Below are 21,277 nucleotides of genomic sequence, written 5' to 3' on the forward strand. Positions count from 1 at the left end.
GCGACAAGGGGGGATACCTGTCCCTATATACTTCTTGTTATTAGGTTATATAAGTAGGTAAGGACGTATTTAAATTTGAAAAGTAACCAGCGCTTACGTGGTCCGAGTTTGAAAAGATTCAATAATAATTCGGCGAAATCTATGCCCGCACTGATGGCCAGAGCATACCTGATACATAATTTCGGACCTCAGATCACTTGCCAGGTTAACCAACGTGACCTGATGTCGCAATAGTAGGACGATTTGAGATATGGTCTGATATCGGGAAGTTAGCGAATGAAAGTACCCCTTGGAAAGTTCCCCGCACTTCTGGCAAAAAAGAAAGATTCACTCGAGATAGTACCCAAATTCTTGCTCAAATAACGTGAGTGCTCTTAAATTCTATCCCTAAATTTGGTACTAGTAACATAACATATTTATGATAACCTAAAATGAGGTAGATAGGGACAGAGGGACCTACTTCTCGCCGACATCACTTCTTTGAGGAAGCAGAAAATAAGAACCAATCTTAATATGAACATGTAAATTTCACAGTACGTAAAATAAAGTTTGCGCTTTCTAATAATGCTGTTTTTTTAGGTCCCCGGCAAGAAAACCCGCTTCAAAAAGAGTAATACTAGATAGTAACAAAGTACCACTAATTCTAATGATCTCGTATACGAATAATTGCATTTTCTTTTTAATATCATAGGACCCTATCGTACAAGGGCTTTCACTGAAAATATTATGAACTTCGAGAATTTGAAATTCCACTATATTAGTCTAAAATAGTTTAAGTGTTACTAAAATTAAGGGAACTATTAAATTAAATACACGGAATGTTGCATAGAACTTGTGTGCAAAGCCGCGGGTGTCCAAGTCCAGACAAAAAAATTAAAAGTTTGATCAAAATATACTTTTAACTGTAAAAATTAAGCAGTTATTGATCGGAAGTGTAATACAGGTATTAAATATTCTGTTTTTAGCTACATGTTGAAAGAATTTCATAGAATCCACGCTAGTTTATTATACGTCAGAATTACGCTATAGAATTACAAATACCGAACTTAAACGTAACGAAACCCTTACCAACCAACAAAAAGTATCACATTTGTTTTATACCACACGATTAAACTGTTGTATAAAAAACGAACTGAACCCAAGCTTATTTTTAATTTTGATCAGTATCCCTGTTTTATACATAGCAAACAGGAAATTGCGCGTGAAGCCGTAGGTAAATGCTAGTGGGTATACAAATACCGAACTTAACGTAACGAAACCCTTACCAACCAACAAAAAGTATCACATTTGTTTTATAACCACACGATAAAACTGTTGTATAACGAACTGAAACCCAAGCTTATTTTTAATTTTGATCAGTATCCCTGTTTATACATAGCAAACAGGAAATTGCGCGTGAAGCCGTAGGTAAATGCTAGTGGGGTATACAAATACCGAACTTAACGTAACGAAACCCTTACCAACCAACAAAAAGTAATCACATTTGTTTTTATACCACACGATAAACTGTTGTATAACGAACTGAACCCAAGCTTATTTTTAATTTTGATCAGTATCCCTGTTTATACATAGCAAACAGGAAATTGCGCGTGAAGCCGTAGTAAATGCTAGTGGGTATACAAATACCGAACTTTAAACGTAACGAAACCCTTACCAACCAACAAAAAAGTATCACATTTGTTTTATACCACACGATAAACTGTTGTATAACGAACTGAACCCAAGCTTATTTTTAATTTTGATCAGTATCCCTGTTTATACATAGCAAACATGAAATTGCGCGTGAAGCCGTAGGTAAATGCTAGTGGGTATACAAAATACCGAACTTAACGTACGAAAAAACCCTTACCAACCAACAAAAAGTATCACATTTGTTTTAATACCACACGATAAACTGGTATCTAATATAACGAACTGAACCCAAGCTTATTTTTAATTTTGATCAGTAATCCCTGTTTATACATAGCAAAACAGGAAATTGCGCGTGAAGCCGTAGGTAAATGCTTGTGGGTATACAAATACCGAACTTAACGTAACGAAACCCTTACCAACCAACAAAAAAGTATCACATTGTTTTTTATACCACATGATAACCTGTTATATAAAACCGAACTGAACCCAAGCTTATTTTTAATTTTGATCAGTAACCCTGTTTATACATAGCAAACAGGGAAATTGCGCGTGAAGCCGTAGGTAAATGCTAGTGGGTATACAAATACCGAACTTAACGTAACGAAACCCTTACCCACCAACAAAAATATCACAATTGTTTTAATACCACACGATAACCTGTTTGTATAACGAACTGAACCCAAGCTAATCTTTATTTGATCAGTATCCCTGTGTTTATACATAGCAAACAGGAAATTGCGCGTGAAGCCGTAGTGTTAAATGCTAGTGGGTATACAAAAACCGAACTTAAACGTAACGAAACCCTTACCAACCAACAAAAAAGTATCACATTTGTTTTATACCACACGATAAAACTGTTGTATAACGAACTGAACCCAAGCTTATTTTTAATTTTGATCAGTATCCCTGTTTATACATAGCAAACAGGAAATTGCGCGTGAAGCCGTAGGTAAATGCTAGTGGGTATACAAATACCGAACATAACGTAACGAAACCCTTACCAATCAACCAAAAGTATCACATTTGTTTTATGCCACATGATACCCTGTTATATAATGAACTGAACCCAAGCTTATTTTTAATTTTGATCACTATGGGCTTTTCTCGTGATAACGATTACACATAAGATCTGTGTACAGTGTACAAGACTTGTTTGTAATATTTTCAAGTCTAAGTAAGATTATAAATGTAAATAAGTACTTTGGTGTTTACTATAACAAGTGCTGGCCAAAATGTACTTGTAAGTGGACTTCCTCCCAGCGGCTAGCAATGCATGAAAGATCCTAAGATAAAATACATTTTGCACCAATTTGCACTCTAACCAAAGGCATTTATTTCATGTTCTTTGAATTTCCGTACAATGCGAATTCATCAATCAGGCAAGATTCTCAAAGCCTGTTGTACATTCTGAAATTGTCCACGATTTTATGATATCACACTCATGGACTACGGTCCTTTTGTAGTCACTTGCCATTTGATTGTGTAGTACATGAAGTGACCATAAATGTCCAGTCAGGGTATTTATGCCATGTTAAGTTATGTTAGGCACCGTAGTAATCTATACTACTAATATTACTATTTATGAGGTCTCTGCGTGAGTCTCTTTGTAGTTAATATTCATGTTTAATAATGGTTATAAATGTTTTTTAGATAAGATTTATGGCCTAACCCTTTTTTGTCGATGGATAACAACGTATTAACGCAAAAAAACTGAGGATGGACAAGAAGAACAATTGCCGCGTTTCTGAATTCTTGGTTTCGGGATCCCAGTCAGGTTCTTGTGTTTTAGATGGCGTAGCAAAATAACGTCCTCGTAATATTTATGAATTATTCTCTACGAGGGCATACAGTTTCCAAGGCCATCGATGCTCTTTAAACCTCTTAGTGTAATTATGGTTTTGCAGTAATAATATAGACACAATTTTTAAGTTTTACTTTTAAATAGTTAATTATTTCATACAAAAAAGTCTTTAAACTTAAATCTATAATTGATTTGGAGATTTGAGAATATGTTACTGATTTTATTTGAGTTTTTAGAATGTCAAATAAAAAACATTGTATTCCTGTTCAAACATAGGAAATTAGTTTTATATAAAACTAGCTGTTTCCGGCGGCATCGCACGCTTTACTTAAGCCTTGGCCATGTATTTGCACTTCTGGTTCAAGTGCATTATATTACTAACACCGATGTAGAGTTTACCTTGTTGTCACGATCTAGAAAATCTGTGTATGCTTATTATATAGCCATTATACACGAACATGTATTATTATTATTATAAAGTAGTATAACAGTCAAGCTTTAAGTTCAACCATATATTTATCATAAAGACAAACATATATTCTAACTTAGTGCCTTCAAATAGTCTTAGGCAAATTTATATACATAACTGTCTCGTAATTGCAGTTTATAATGTGCAGGTGCTTTGAAAACTTTTATATTTTTCAGCGCCACCTCGTGGTCAGTTTTATAAATGAGTATAGCATATAAACCTTCTCCGTCGAAAAGTACATAAACATTCAAATTTTCATAATGATCGGTCAAATAGTGTACGATTCCATAAAGTACAATCACACAAAACATTCATATACTATATACTATATATATATATATATAAATATATATATATATATATATATATATATATATATATTAAATAGTTGAAATTACTAAATAAATATACTGGTGTTGTCCGCTTTAAGAGTTAACTTGTGTTACAAGTGAAATGACATTATTATTTCAAAAATGATTCCCTTATTCTTAACTACTTAAAAACTCTGAAAATGATAGAAATAAGCATCGTATGAAAAGTATTACAAGGTAGGAGTACACCTTACCACGGATAGGGTAACAAGTTACCCTGAGGTTGCGTATACAGCATAAAGCTAATTTTACACTGGAGATGTCCCCCAGACGGATAGGCACATACAGGAAATAAAATTTCACATACTTTTGCAGGAAAGAGAAAAATCTCTCTTTGACAGTGAGCCCAGAGTTTTACACTTAGACATTCATAGACATTCTTTTTTACGTTGAAATTAATTTTCAGCCAACATTTTGTAATAAACACACGATATTTCTAGATGTCTTGCCACATTATTCAGTCGCATTATGGATAGTTAAATTAGGTATTATATCTGTATTTAAATAAGAATTGTTTTGATGCGTTACCATAACGCAAGGGTGCGCTTAAATTGAATCTTTCACAAACTTTTAACGACCACTTTTCTCTTTACTGATTTTTATTAAATAAATAAGCTACATTCGTTAATATGAGACATGCTAGAACATAGTTTGCTTTTACTCCAAATGATTACAAATAAATGTAAGAGCGTATGTCATTGAAAGCATGTCTTATTATTCATCCTCAGTTTTCTTGAATTAATAGCTTGTAGTGTATCTACAAAACAAAAGGTTAGTGCATAAACTAATTATCTTAAAAAACATCCTGAAGTTTTAGATAAGGCAAACGCAAAAATACTTGCTAATGCACAGCCAAATTAAATGGAGTGTTTATTATATAGAAATATAGCTTTATGGAGGACAGCTCGTCCGGAGAGACAGACAAAAAGACAAAACAAATGCTCCAGCCCAAAGGGCGATAGTAATAAATAGTCCCCAATAAGTAATAGTATTATATAAATGTTATTGTGATATTTTGAATAAAAGATTATTTATTCATAACCAAGGAATATTAATCCATCTTTTTCTCTGGTGTTTAAGCAGTAATACTTGTATAACTTCCAGTGACTAATTTATGGGTCTATCATTTTCTGTAGAAAAGTTTTATATTGTTTAGCAATATTGTCGCATTATATAGTCTTTAAACTGTGTCTCCTCCCATTAAGAATCATGTTCACGTGATGGTTTCCGTGTGGTTCATGACTCTTAAAACCACACGTGTAGTCAATGACTTCAATCGTAAGACACATTTACTACCTGGTAGTTTAATAAATAGCAAACAGCTATTATAAATAAAGCAGCATAATGCACAAGTACGATAGACTGATCTTAACATTTTCTTATTTTTGCTAGCCACAAGGAGAGAATAGGTCACGTGATTGATAGCACTATTATAGTAGGACCCTTTTCGCCCCGTTAGAAACCTACTGAACGTGCTTTCCAATGTAGCTATCTTTTGAAGTTCTTTAATTGAACGTTCAGTAAATGTATTGCGCAGACCAGCAACTGAACTGGAATTGTAAGCGTATGATCCGATAGTTAAACGAGTCAGATCAAAGCTTGTGAGGTGTTAAATGTGATGACTATAACCAGTGGATTATCAATAATCCCAGTGAAATACTAATCTACACAGTTAAAAACTGCTATTTTTAATGACAACGATATAGACAAGATAGCCACTCGTGGTTCAGAGGAGCTATATACTCGTATTTAACTACAGTTGTGCGGTTAGTTATCAGATTGCCGTTCTTCTTATCATCAGCTTCGAGCAAACCAGTGTCGTGTGAATGGGAAAGTACAGCCATGTCTTTGGGGTGCGACTCATACGTGCGTCTTGTTACGCACATGCATTAGTTCAAATAATTTAAAGTTTGTACAGTTATTTAAGTGTAAACGTGACAAAATAATACCGTCAGATATAAAATTCTTCTTATTAAATTATTAAACATATGGAAGGAGCTTTAAGAACAAGCACTTATTTATGTTACAAAAACCGAACACAATCAAGCAGTGCGAATTTTGAATGTATTTATAGGAAACACGTATAGTGTAGCCTAACTGGTGCTTAAATGTTACAAAGTTGGGTGACAAATAAATTATATGGACACAATGTTAGATAGCAACTATATTAGGACTTACTAGGTAAGATAAATAAACATAACTACTCGTATATACAGATTAGATGATACAGTATTAGTAATGATTCAGTCTACTAGATTTAATCTTTTAGGTACTCGAGACGCGAAGATTATTCTGATGAATCAGTCAGTGACTCAGCTAGACAGTCCTAGTATATTGTATATGCTTAGTACTGTCACCATATAACACTAAACAGGATATCAAAACTATAGAATAAAGAAAAAAGTTTGGATGTAATTCAACAATTTTTACTAATTTAAATATTTTTAAGATATTCCATACAGCGTTTCTCAGTTACTATGTAGTTATATCTTTCTTAAAATGTTGAAAACTGAAATCATATAAGTTTTTTGAAATATTGAAGATACTTTTGCAGATTTTCTAATCACCACCATTTTAAAAATTGGAAATGTACGATTATACTTTACTTACTTATCCGAGAAAACATTATTGTGCTATGATTCTTCTAAATTAATACAATATTTTGAATATTGTAGTAGGTACAACTTACAGACTTTCTGCTTTATTCTGTACACGTAGTACCGCTCGTAAATGAGAGATTAAAAAAAACAATACAAATTTGAATACATTATTACATTAGATTAATTCAAACAATGCCAATATGGCAGGATAATAACCATATCCAATTATAACGATTTATTCTAAGGATAAAATTGCTTCAATAAGACGTACCACTAGTACTTAATCACTTTAAAGCAGCACAATTAGAAAAAGTTAGAAAAATATCATTTTTATTTCACATTCTTGACCCTTTAAGACAACTTTCCTAAAGGTAAAAATACCTGCAATTTATTATGAACACTCCAAAAGAAATGAAAGCCATTTATGGAAGAATTTTCAGGTAATTTTGGGACTAAGTTCCACAAAATTGACTGTTGATTCATATTTAAAAGTTAAAAATGTGACCAAAAGTTAAAGATGCAGTAGTGTATTTTTATAAGTTTGATTTAAGAGTACACTGTATATTGTTTTTATTTAAGAGAAACGTAATCCTTTTTTTTCTTTTTGTATGTACCTAGTACAGTATTCATGTCCATGTCCTTATCTTAAACGATTTTTATTTTTGACTGGTAATAGAATGTCCCTCAATTCTACTTTAAAAGCCTACCAGTTCTTTCAGAATGGTACAAAAATAGAATTTATTTTCCATGTTTTCAGAAATCCTATTAACAGAGGTGTGGTTACAATTATCTTTGTCTATTCCATCCGAGAAGCATGAACTTATTCATGATCTAATGTATATGTGTGTAACAAATATAGCAAGCATGACCACTATAAGTAGTTTTCAGAATGTTGTGCCATAACGGTTTAGAGTCTGTCGTTGAGGACCCCTAAACGTGCATTGCAGGGTCAACTCCAAGATTCTGGAAGTTTCTTGGACTGACATTAACAATGGTTTACATCAACTCTATTTCCATGTGAGCTACATTATTGCTAAAATTTATACTTCAGTAGCGGACGAGTATTTTTGGTAATAAATTACTTGTACTTCCTTATAGAAATTTCTTATTCTGGTAAAATATAAAGAAAATTCACAAAGACATAAAATGCTATATTTGGAGGTCTCGTAGTTAACAGTTACGAAGGCTATCGCATGAGGGGCTGGAAAGTTTTATTTTCTCTCTGTCTGTCTGAATAAACCTAGAGACTTGAACTTTGCAGGAAGCTTCATTTCTATATAAATTAAACACTGAGCTCGATGATGGTGCTATATACTACTGTACATGGGACTTGCTTGAGCTGTGGCGAAACTTTTGACATTAGTCTCACGGGTAACTATGAGAGAAACGCGAAAATAGTTTAATAAGTGCTTTTGCAATGTATAAGAGCGTACGATATCTTAAAATATGGTTTTTAAACACTGAGCTCGATGATCTTGTATAATAATACATGGGACTTACCTGGGCATTGGAGAAATTCTTGAATTGTTCTCATAGGTAACTATGAAAACACGAAACTAGTTTACTAAATACTTTTTCAATGTATAAAAGCATACGAGATTTCAAAATAATATTTATTGACTCGTGTATCCCATCATAACTCAATAAATACGTCATCTTGTGTTGAGTTTGTGTTTAGGCATTTAGGCTACTAATTAAAAACTTATATAAACCCAACTTAATTAACTAAAATTACGCTTGAAATTTTATTTATAAATAGACCAGAATCAGTTTTATGATGATACATGATCTAAACCTTTGGCAGGACAACCATTGAACGTTATATTTTCATTCTGACCGTAGATTTAAGCTTTATACTGTATTACATATAGACCTTTAGTAAATCTTTAGTATGTGCTTAGAGGTTTTTGCATAGTGAGTGTACTAATAACGAGAGTAGTGGCGGTCAGTAAAATGTACATAAATTAATACATGCTGAGTTACCGGTTAAGGTGTTGCAACAGTTATAAGGTCAAAACTCTTTAAGATACCTTTTTAAAAAACTGATAAAAATAGTGTTTTGAACATATCAAGTGGAGTGGTATTTGATACAGAAACCAGAATCAGAGGAAAACGGGTGAAAATAAATAATAGTATTAAAATTTAATAGTATGTATATAATAGACGACTAAATACAGATAAGTGATATGTTGCTTTGGTTTTACCTTTATTCGTACTTATTCTTTTATAAAATTTTTAATAAACACATTTTGTAAACTAAAAGTAAATTTCATTGAAAACAAAATGATTATTGTTATAGTTATTCACAAATAAGTATTAACATGTCACTCCCTGTAGGTATATTTCTTGTATGGAAAATGGAAAAATCCACATTATTATTTTCATACAATGCTTTGGGGCTAGTTGCGAAGTGTGTAAAATTTGTATTTCATATGCCTGCAACTTCTCATGGATTCGTAAAAAACTGTTTATAGTATTGTGTCTACAAATACCAAATAATTTATCTTAAGGGGCTACGACTCTAAAATTAAGAAATTTATCACAGCAAAACCCGATCGCATCACACAGACCGGTGTATTTATATATACACATTTGTAGGAAGATCATTCATTCCCTTATTTTCTCACTTTCAAACTGGGCTAGTAATAGTTAAGGTAGGACACCGATCACCGTCTTGAGGGAATGAAAAATAACAAAATCATTGTGAAGTTTCAATTCATTTTATTTGTAATTATATGCATAACGTACTTGAGGAAGCATTTCTGGTGTTGTTGTTGGCGTATAGTAGCTTGGAGCATACCTGACTACTGGTACGCCTACCGGTTCTACTGGCTCTTCGAGTTCAACAGCGTAACTCCACAACAAACAAGAACCGTAAATGCACAAAACTGAAACATTCAAACAGAAATTGTTACATTATTATGTATAATATACTTCACGCTGCACATGTGGTGGTGGCATGATGCTTGTAACATAAATGTTGACGTGTATTGGTATAATTGACTTCCATTCATTGCCAATTCAACCCACTTAGTAGAGCGGAGTCAGTCTTATAATTGGGTGATCTCCCAGTCGAATGCCAATAACTCACCATTATAGAATACTTGAGACATCAAAAAGCGTTTGAGGCGATTCTTCAACGTTTTAGGCGTTGGAGCATCTTTAACTGAATTGAGTAGTCTGTTGAGGAAATTAACACCCGCTTCCGAGAGGAAGCTGTTTATAAACCACCGATCTGTGTCTCCAAGTTCGTTAGGATGCACAGCCACGTATCTCATACATGTAAAATATCTAGGCCTCTGGCCAAGGCAGATTTACTCACACAAAAAAAGTTATTTAAAAAATACAAAGGTACGGCTGATTCAACAGCTGCAACGCTATGAGAGCTTGCATTCACTAATCTCTAAATTTGCTTTTATTTAGTCTCTGTTCATTCCAAATAATCTCTCGATCAAGGTGCATTCCTAGGAAATTTTAACAACTGACTTCTTACAGTGTGGAGTCAGCCAACAAGATGGCAGACCCACATTGGTTGCTCGCAGTTTAGGTCAAAATTCTAAACGTTGATTCTTGAAGGGTTTGTTGTGAGATCGCAGTTGATGACAAAAAAGCCTGTTTTTTCCAAAACTTTGCCTGACATTGCCTTGAAAAATAGAGTTGTATCATCGGTAAACTGCACCAACTATCAATGCAGAAGCGATGATTTTGTGTCGTTGACGTAAAGCAACAAAAGTACAGGACTGAGGATGGAGCCCTGAGGGACTCAGTTCTATTGGTTTGGATGATTTATTTCGTATCTGGACAAATTGAGATCTGTCACTTAAGAACCAGCTAAATCATATAAGAGGCACTCCTCGAATTACGTGGAACTCAAGTTTTGTCGAGCAGTGTACCGTGGTCAACGTGGTCAAGTGCTTTGGATAGGTCTTAGAACACACTCCTTATGTGGTTTCGACATTTAATCCCCTCTACAATCATATCGACAAAACTTACTACTGCGTCTGTTGTCGATTTTCCCTTTCTGAAACCAAAATGTTAACTTGAGAGTCGATTTTATTTCTCCTAAAAGTGAAGCGTTCCTATAAGAAAAAGCTTAAAACATTCTCGTTCCTAGAAAGATCGAGACAGGAGTATAGTTAGTAATTAAATAAGCAAATAGTTAGTAACTGAAGCAGGGTCATCGTTTATAAAAATTGGAATAACTTTAGCAGTTTTCATCAATTTCATTTAAATCCACCACCTAATATACGCTGCAGATGGTTGATTCTTTTTTAATTTAAATTCCTGTACTGTTTTCAAGAAAAATTAAGTAGAATGCTTATAAAATGGAAATTGCCTCTAGGCTCCTGGAGTAGTGTAATTTAATGTACCGGTTGTGCTGAAAAATTCCCCCACAGCAATTTTCAGTCCAGCATTATTCTAATGTGAATTATTTATACGTAGAGATTACATTTAGTCCCTTGTATAGGTTTACAGTGGGACTGAGGGCTCAATACGTGGCCTTAATCACTGAAATTGGAAACTGAGCAAAGAGAAAAAGGGCTAAAACCGACTTTAGAGTTTTGCAGACAACCAACACAGAGGGGTGCACACGCACGCTATATTGCATCGATATACTTCATGTAAGTACTGTCGTGTGTTTGTCAGTTGAAGTCATGAAATCATGAAAAACTCTTAATACACGCACAGGTGATTTACATAAATTTGTTATAACGATATTAAATTAGTACAATTACGGTAAGATTGGAAGCCACAATCAAGATCTTTGGGATCACCGGTCAGAAGATTTAAACTGATATCCTTTATAATTTTTAAAACAGTTTTAATGAAACTTACTTCACTGAACAAATGGTTTCGTGTAAAAGCTACATGCATGTACAAAAAAATAAATAAATAAGCCTTACGCAGTCTAAGCGCACGTTATGAGAGGTTCCTGCCCGTCTCAGATTTCAGATTTTCAGGCTTCGCAGGCTCCGAAGGCTTTCAGTCTTTAGAACCCCTCAGTAGCTGGAAATTACCAGCCTTCGGAATCTCAGTCATTTGGACCTCCCTGCTTATTGCTGCTTATTTTATTTTACATATCAACGGACATATCTTTATTTTTACAAAAATTAGAATTACATATTTCTAATTTATAAATATATGTTAGTAAATTATTATTATAATTATTAATAAATAAAGATTTTACTAAAATAACTAAAATAATGAAACATTTAGATTATGTAAACCATTGCCATCAGTATCCTAGTAATAAATAAAAATAGTGACTGATAATTATAAACAAAATTTGCAAGTACACCCTAATCAATGGGAGCAAATGATTGATTTAAAGTGAAAGACGTCATTGTTTGGCTGTTCCTGGCGTTTGAAAACTTTCACCCCCAAGGACCTCCCCATCTCTGACAGAACCCGCCATCTGTCAGGCCCGCCTCTAATATGCCTTCTCACACCTCTCAACCTCAGGGAGCTCTGTCTCCAGAACCTTCCAGCTACTTCCAATAGGGGAACTTGTGCACAAGTCTACACTCCTAAACTTGTTGAACCGAAATGATGTAATAATAATAATTTGTAATCAATAATATATGTATTTTTTTAACTAAAATTCATTCAGCCACACAATGTTCCGGGTGTACATTCTGTGGATTTAATCTTAGGAGTCCGTACTCACGCCTAAAAAAGCACTAGGAATCATCCTTGGTTTATAATTTATCAAATAAAACGTTAATGCTTATAATGGTTAATGTAGGTCAACATATAAAACTGTTTTGGCATAGGAACTCCGTGTCATAGACTTCAAAGTCAGTTATGAGCTGCCCTTGGTCACTGGTCCCGTAAATTATTTCTGCGAATCTCGTCTGGAAGTCACCCAACTATTCAAGGATAGTTATTAAGTAGAACCTATTTAGTAGAACGTATTTCTATTTCAAATTGTCAAAACTCTATAACCTTGATTGATAAATATTTAACCCTAGAGGCTCGCCACCCTCGGTCTGTTAGGCCCCAACCACGAACTTACCCATTAAGTTATACAACGTTCATACCAAGTTTTGTAAAGACGCCTTAATATTTTCGGCCATACTCAGGATCATACATATATAGTGAATGATTATATTTACACACTGCAATATTAAGATCAGAAATATACCTGAACAAATGGAACCAAAGTGTAGTAAATATATACTAAATACTCACTTAGGTTAATCACATCCATGTAAAAGGCTTCGGAAGGGTGGTCGTTTAAAGAACTAAGGAGAAACGGTATAAAGGCACTGAAGAACACAATTAAAGAGCCAATCCTCAATATTGTAGTTTGTTTCTAGAACATATTATTAATTAGTAGTAAAAATATAATATATATATATATTAGCAGATACATTTAACACCAAATTCAAATTTATAACATATAAGTTTCAGGTTTTAAATTAAAAGCAACTTTATCATAGATAGAGGTGTGAGTAGACCATGTTTCTAGAGAGTAAAGACCAAAAATGTATCTTAAATTTGTTAAACTAAATAAAATGTTATGGTAAAATGTAAATACAATAGATGATATAAAATTTTGAACACTTATAAGAAAGTAATTAAATGTAATTCTTTCCCGTTTAAAATTAATTAAATAAAATTAAGCATACTTGTTTTATTTGCGTACTGTACCATCTGCTCTATCATCATATTGAATAATGTCAAAAAAGACTTTTCATATTTCGTAATGCTCCTACAACATGTGTTTGTGTTGCATTTCGATGTCACAGAAGAGTGACATACTGGTTCACGTATAACCCGTGTACTATTTTACAATAATTTTGAATTTGAAGAAAATTCAGGAAATATATAAATCTTTTTTATTTTCTGTTTGTGAAATTAGCTTATACTCAAGTTAAAATCGTCTCTTTATTAACACCGAGTAACACAATAACAATGTTTAAATTTTGTCTAGCATATGTTATATAATATATGGGTATTTATGCTTCCCAAAAGATTTAATACATTACGTTTGAACGCATTATTGTTTTTTTACCTACAGGATTTAATTATATTTTCTTGTCAAACTATCGCCAGAATCGTTAGTTGTAAATATTTCAATAAGTAATGTACTGAAATAAGTTTAGTATTAATAATAAACACTTTGTTACCGTGTTTTAAAAAAAAAAACTTTATAAACGTGGTTTACATCATGTAAAATTGGTTTAGTTCTATATAAGTTATTTATTACCCAGCCTAAATTGTAACTATATTATAGAAAATTTACAGAACTTGTCAATATAAATAGTCATTAAAAGTAATTCTGAGTGGCCTAGCCTATGACTTGAGCGTGACGTAGGGTTACTTTTTTATTGACAATATTTTAATTTTGTTAAATTCTTAGTTAAATTTATTCATTTTTCATCCCTCCATGCATCCCAAGTCTAAAGCTCAAGCCACTCTTTCCAAACTTGATCTCACCATGAAGACGGCAACCAGTGTTGATCAGACCCGCTGCTGATAGAAAGCCAGCTATCATAGCCTTGACAGTATAATCTAAACACATGATAAAATATATATATATATTATTACAAATATAATAAAAATACAAATTCCTATCCAAACATGTTAGTAAGTTACATAAAAACTTAAACAAAAAGGTGTAAAAATATCTAACCATGTCTATTTAAATTCATTTGAACATGGAAATGAGCTTGCTAAAGCCGAAACTTAGCACAATACAAACTATACCCACTAAACAATATTGATGACGTACTGCGCAAGACATGTTGCACACACTAAAGGCAAGGAGGAAATGAACATCGGCACATTCCAGATCATAGTGGCACGGTACGTGAAAAAAGATGGCGATGTCTATGGTAAGAAGAAAAAAAGGTCACTAAATCCTTTCTTATTGATCACAATATTTCAATTTTGTTTATTCTGAAAAGGACTTGATAGTAATGCTAGAAAAGCTTGGAGTTTTTGTTCAACTGAAGAGTCTACCAACTTTAATGCTGCCTGGCTAGGTATGAAAAATTATAGACAGTGGACACTCCTTCTGGCCATAACCCGAATGACTAGGTCCAGGAGAGCGATATTGAGGCAGCATGATTGAGTATGTCTTTGATCACTCGGTCACCCTGGGTTAGGTTGAGGCAGCAGTCTAAAATTGTGCCTGGAGCACTCGGAAAGGCCCCAGGGATAGCAAGGCAAGCCATCATTTCGATGTCAGTCAAATAGACAGCCCCAAATATTAATGCAGGTCTAACCACAGAGACATAAATCTAATACGAAAGCATTAGATTAAATCTCCAAGAATCATGTATCACATTTGCATTGCATCAAAGAGCATTTTTCCTCTATAGACTACCCTTTCCAGATGGGGTTTCCAGTTCAGGACCCTTTAAGAATGACTCTCAGGTACATGACCTCAGACTTTATCTCAATGGAAGAATCTTTCAATAATAATTAACCAATACTCTCTAAGTGACGCCTTATTGTAAAGGAAAGAACGGTAGCCTTTATGGTGTTGATACTAAGGCACATTCAGTCACTCCAGTTTACCACCATGTTCAGAGCTGCATTGGTCTGTTCCGTGTCCGTTGTTTCGAACTAGCCACTCAGAAGAATCGCAATTTCATCTGTATGCCCCTGTGCGAAGATGTCACTTCTGTTCAAATATACAAGCGGGTTGTGCACAACTAAGTTCAACACAAAGGGAAGAAAGGACGCCACTCTAGGACCAGGCCCTTCAAGTACTTGTCCTGATGCTCACTCCTAGGGCTCCCTATCCCTATCTGTGAGTAGGGCTCTTATCCATACACATATTTGACCACTAATAACAAGTCTCAAGACCACATTGTCATATAGCTGACTATCTTTATTGTCAAGAGCTCCATCGATATCCAGAAAGACATCTTTGGCTACTTCTTTCACTGCTAGCCTCTTCTAAAATCTACATAATAATTGATGCAGGGCTAAGTCGCTTGATTGTATAGAGTGTAAGCATGCTTCTTAGGATATATAGGGTACTCCAAGAGAGTTACCTCTCCAAAAAATTTAGCAAAAATCGTCTCCATAGTTTTGAGAAAAAAGGAGGATAATCTTATGACGATCCATTCAAGAATTTCCCTACTTCTGTATAAACACCACCATGGATGCTCACTAGTCTGTCGGCAGATTTTCCCTACTGTACTATATTACGAATCTCTGTTTGGTTACTAAATTTTTCAAGTTCTAGATCTCCGGTTTTAAGGCAGGTGTGAGCATAAGAGAGGTAAGCCTCATCAGACACATTTCAACTGTGAACCCGATTAACCATACAATTCATCATGATGGTTGTATCACCTCCCGCCGTGACCGCGTCAGAAACGTAGGAGAGACTTACCTTTGCTGCTTGTATTGGTGCTACCACTCGCCTAAATATTAGAATTGCAACTGCCTGCTGTAAGCTTTCTAGGTCAAGCTTGTCATGCATACCATTAGGCACGTGTCGCTCAACAAAATAACATTAGAGGCCCTTAGCCCGTACAGTAGTATGTATGTTGTACAATTCCGGACAGATCAGTCGAGGCTGCCCATGCCCATGCACTAGCCTACATCCTGGTTGTTTATGGGCACCTCTAGCAGGACGCTTTACAAAAGTGTCCAACCGAGCCCAATCGTTGGTTGGGTTCAGATTTTCCATTGGTCTTGAGAGGTCTTTGCCAGTCCATTGGGCCCGAACTAAGGTCAGCCCATCCCCTAGACCCCATTATTTTACTTACACTGTACAGAAATGAATATATTACTTCCAAAGGAAGCATTTATAGTTGAATTAAAAACAATCTTGTGGTCGTTTTCCCCACTGCCAAAAAGTATTAAAAATATTCATACATTGATGTTTCTTATATTGTGGCAAAAACGGCTAGCTTTCATACAGTCTTATACTTTTTTATGTGGTTCTTGTATTAGGATTTTATACCAATTTTCAATGTGGGTTTTTAAATACCTTTAAACAAATATGATTTTATTTTAACAGTATATAATGTTGGTATTTAAAAAAAATGAGAACTTAAGCATATTTATGTTATATTGTATATATATATATATATATATATATATAAAACATAAATATGCTTAAGTTATATATATATATATATATATATATATACATCTAATTTTTTTAAATACCAACATATATATATATATATTCATATATATATATATATATATATATATATATTATGTGTAAAGTATTGTGATAGGTAAAAGTTCATGCAGCAACTTGAAAATCGATTTTTATGTATTAATACCAAAAGCATAATGTCATTTTAAAGAAAATGCGTAAGTTACTGCAGACACTAAACTAATGCAATCAAAACAACCTCCGTTGCTTAAACAAGTCTATTTTTTATGACTACTAATAATTAGTTCTACAGAGTTATGAGTGAAATTGTCCAAATTAAACGACTTACAGTTATAAATGTAATAAACTTGCTGGTGGTCAGCCAGTGTGGTAACTCTATATATTTTAACAGCAATATATTATGCAAATGAATATAATACTCATATTTAAAAACTCCTTGAGGAATATGTGATTATATTTACCTGTTAGTTATAATTATGTTTCGTGATAGACAGAATCACACGAGACATATACTGCAATACGTGATGGCAAAGCAGACACTGAAGGTGAAACAAATAATTATTCCATGTATTTTTGTAATTGGCAAACCTAAGAAGTAAGTAAGAAGAGTAACCCTAAAAATACTAAAAGTAAAAAGATTGTACGCACGTGATTTAGCGTCAAGTTTCTGTTTTTTATTTTCTTCGTCCTCATTTTTCTCTGGACCTAAGTACTTAAATACTTGAAAACAGTCGTTTAAGTCTTTTAGCTGAAACACCTAAAACAGTATGCCAAATAATATAAACTGGACGCCATAAACAGTAGAAAATATTTTTTTTATTGAAGTTTACGTTTATTTATAAAACAGGGCTGTTTACTTTTGCGTACATGTACGCTTAGGATAAAAAGAACATTTTAGTATAATACATTAATCTAAATCATTCAAAGTCTATAATTTATTTTCAATCAGCTATACACGCCATCGCAATCCACAAGGATTTTGACTGAGGTTACATGAATTGTGACCTAAATACTAACATTAGCTGTTTATTAGCAGTTCTTAGCATTTAAAGTACTTAATAATATTTCATTAAAAATATCAGTTTCACACGGATTACGAACCTTAAGCAAGTCTGATTGTGGATATACTGACAGACTATTAGAATTTAGACTATACTGAAACACTTTAATAAAGAAATAATTATCAGATAATATTCACAATGCTTAATGCTATAGCAGTATTCAGTAAGTGTAGGTAGCGCAATTCGATATTAGATCTCAAATTATTAATTAGTAAAATATATCTAATACTAACATAACTAGTAAATGTGAGAAATCTACTGCAAGTCAGCTACTCGGCTTTCTGTTGCAGTGTTTAGTACATTTGGTTTATCAGATTAAGGTTTTATGACTTTTTTGAGAGTCGATGATCGTGGTTTAAGTCGTTGGACCTTGGGTCTGAGTTAGAGATAGCGCAGGTTTAAATCATATTTGTGACCGTATAAGATTTATTCGTGCAATAGACCTAGTATTGTATCGATTCTACCCCTTAGTTCGTATGATGCAATCCTCGCACAACACAGTGGCCCTTGAGGAAGACTGATAGGTGATCGGCTCTCCTTTATTTGTTGAAAAGAGAAAGAACCTGTTAGGAGAGTGTTTTATGCTCATTTTCAGTATCCTATTAGTCTTGAAGAGGTCTTAAAGTATTGTCATTACTTGATAAATCGTATTTCTGTTAATCCTTCTGCTGTATATTTTATCCTCGTATGGCTAATTTCAAAGGTTTCTAAACACTCAATGTCATTAGCAAGGTAAGTAAAACTTGAAACTTACCCATCTTCAAACGTAATTTATTGACTAAATATTATAAAAATTGTATTTATCAAAATGTACCATTGCAGGAAACATAATAAACAGATGTAAAAGAATAAATATCTAAATAAAAGAAAACGTAACAATTATCTACGCTGTAAACATATTAAGTCACATATAAATCTCGGTACTTTGGGATTATACCGACCACACCCAGATATGAATCATTATTTGACATTTTGCTTCTACTGATTACTAGATTTAGCGTAGAACAATATTTCGTCAATATAAAACAGGAATTTTCTTATCGCAAACCCCTCCCCGTCCTCAGACAGAGGTCAAAGTCGAGCGGTCTAGTAGATAACGTGATTGCAGTCTCGCCGCCCGTTCAGCTGGTACGTCGCTTTGTACTTCCGTGTTTTACCCGTACATTTCTCCAAATACAAAAATTCAACAAATACCAACATTCCAAACAAAAACTAAACTCTTCATTGAAAAAACACTCAAAACTTGTTTTTTTCTTGATCACATTCCGCCACCCAAAATGCGAGTGACGCCGGCTATCAGCGCGGGCTTCGGCAGCACCAAAGGTGCTGCCGAAGCCCGCGCTAATGTCAACGAAAGAAAAACATCCCTCGAGATAGTACCTATCAGTAAAATATCCATTTCTAGAGGGGCCGATCAGAAATATAAATTAAATTGTAATGGAAAGGCAATTATGTACCGTGCAAAAAACTTAAACAATCATGTGATGCCGTGAGGCCTGCCGTAATCGGGATTCTCGAGAAAGATAAGATAACAGCGACAACAATACCGATCACAATACCTGGAAATGCTTGTAAGTTTGTAATTAAAGAGTTGTTTTTTCGTTGTATCATGTTTGTTTCTATAAATTTATATTTTTGTGTTCTTCATGCGGGTGTGGTCGGTATAATCCCAAAGTACCTAAATCTCACCCCAGCAATATATTATTATTCATAGTTTGGTTTTATAGGTTAGTACTTACCATAAAAACAAAACAAAATAAAATACATCCTACTTTCAATTTGAAGCAACCACAAAATGATTGAAGCATTCTCCTTTTTACTTAAATGTACACAAGATTTACGCTTTAAAATAAATCATAAATTTTATAACTGCAAAGGTGTTATTTTAAACTTAAATTTTAAATCATAATCAGGTCTTTATTGCTTAAAAAGTGATAAACAGAAAAAATACCTACGTTGGGAAAACACGCTCGTGTATGTAACAGCTGATGGTGTTATTTTACATACGTAACATAGAGGACGAAATGTTGTTTCTATGAGCTTGGAAAGAAATAGAGTGACATTTTGAAGCGATATAAACATTTTTTTTAATTTTATTAAAAAATAGTATTCTTTACATCTATTACAGCACCTAGAATTACATGTAGCATGTAAATCTGTTTCTTAGTGGAAGATTTGAATTTAAAATGATACTATGGTTTATTAAACTTGCTTAAATAAAAATTACATATCGTGGAGATATAAACGTACAGTAAAAATTTAGATCTACATTAATTAGTTATCTAAAAAACGTCAATATTCTATTAATATTCACATTTGTTTTCAATTCACTTTGCTTACTGAGCTGTTACAAGTCACTCAACCCATTAAACTGGAAAGAAACTTTTTTACGTTTTATGGAAAGAATATTGATCCTCTTATTCATATTTTTCTGGTGATCTTTAGGAGGATATTGTAAAATAGCTTGCCGTAGAGTGTACTTTTCGAATAGATTTATAGAAAATTTCTAAATTGAAAAATGTTCTAAAATAAGACATATAGATTTTTAAATTGTATTAACCAATGATTATTTAAGGAGGAATTAGATCTACAAATTCTAAAGGTTATAGGAAGGAAACTATTCCACACTTGGTAGAGTTAAATCATATAATATTTAAAGAGAGAAAAGGACAACGGATATGTGCTCGGCCCAAAACAAGCTACGAGTTCGAGACGCTCACGCTTCAGAGTTACATTATGGAGTACGGACAGGATCGAAGAGACGAAAGAATTAATGTCACGTGATATTACTAATAAATATAGGATCGGTCAAATATGTTGACCAATGAAAGGAGCAGTCACATATCTCTATGTCACCGTCTTCTCAGTCAGTGCAGGCCGTCAACTGAGTATTATAGATTAAAAGTAGAAATTTAGAACAAATAAATATAACAATTTATATATAAAAATCATTAAATAGAAACATAATTGTTAATATTACACAGCCAATAAACATTATTTTTGATTAATTGTAAATTAAATAATATATCCTCAAAAAGGTATTCTTATACCTAAAATACATTTTTAGAATTATTAAATTTTGCAAAACTCACTTCTACACCTCAGATTACAAAATATATGGCTGTTTCAGATACTAAAAAAATATGTTGAAAGCAAACCGTGCTGAATTTAAGTAAACAATTTCTAGTTCTAATGACAATAATCTGTACAAAGAACTATGTACGTTCCAAATACAATTCTTTCATGATAG

The 21,277-nt window shown here is 33.4% G+C and overlaps 1 protein-coding gene across 1 annotated transcript; it reads right to left on the reverse strand.

Moving 5' to 3' along the window:
• Positions 1-9,577: 9,577 nt before the first annotated feature.
• On the reverse strand, positions 9,578-19,994 carry LOC124365211. Its single transcript, XM_046821169.1, has 5 exons — positions 19,767-19,994; positions 17,615-17,723; positions 14,317-14,391; positions 13,066-13,189; positions 9,578-9,761 (listed from the first exon to the last, which is right to left on the reverse strand). Exons 1-4 carry the CDS (start codon positions 19,833-19,835, stop codon positions 13,119-13,121), a joined length of 324 nt encoding a protein of 107 aa, XP_046677125.1. The 5' UTR covers positions 19,836-19,994; the 3' UTR covers positions 9,578-9,761; positions 13,066-13,118.
• Positions 19,995-21,277: the final 1,283 nt, after the last annotated feature.

Source organism: Homalodisca vitripennis, chromosome 6 (assembly GCF_021130785.1).
Source record: "Homalodisca vitripennis isolate AUS2020 chromosome 6, UT_GWSS_2.1, whole genome shotgun sequence".
NCBI classification, from domain to species: Eukaryota; Metazoa; Arthropoda; class Insecta; order Hemiptera; family Cicadellidae; genus Homalodisca; species Homalodisca vitripennis.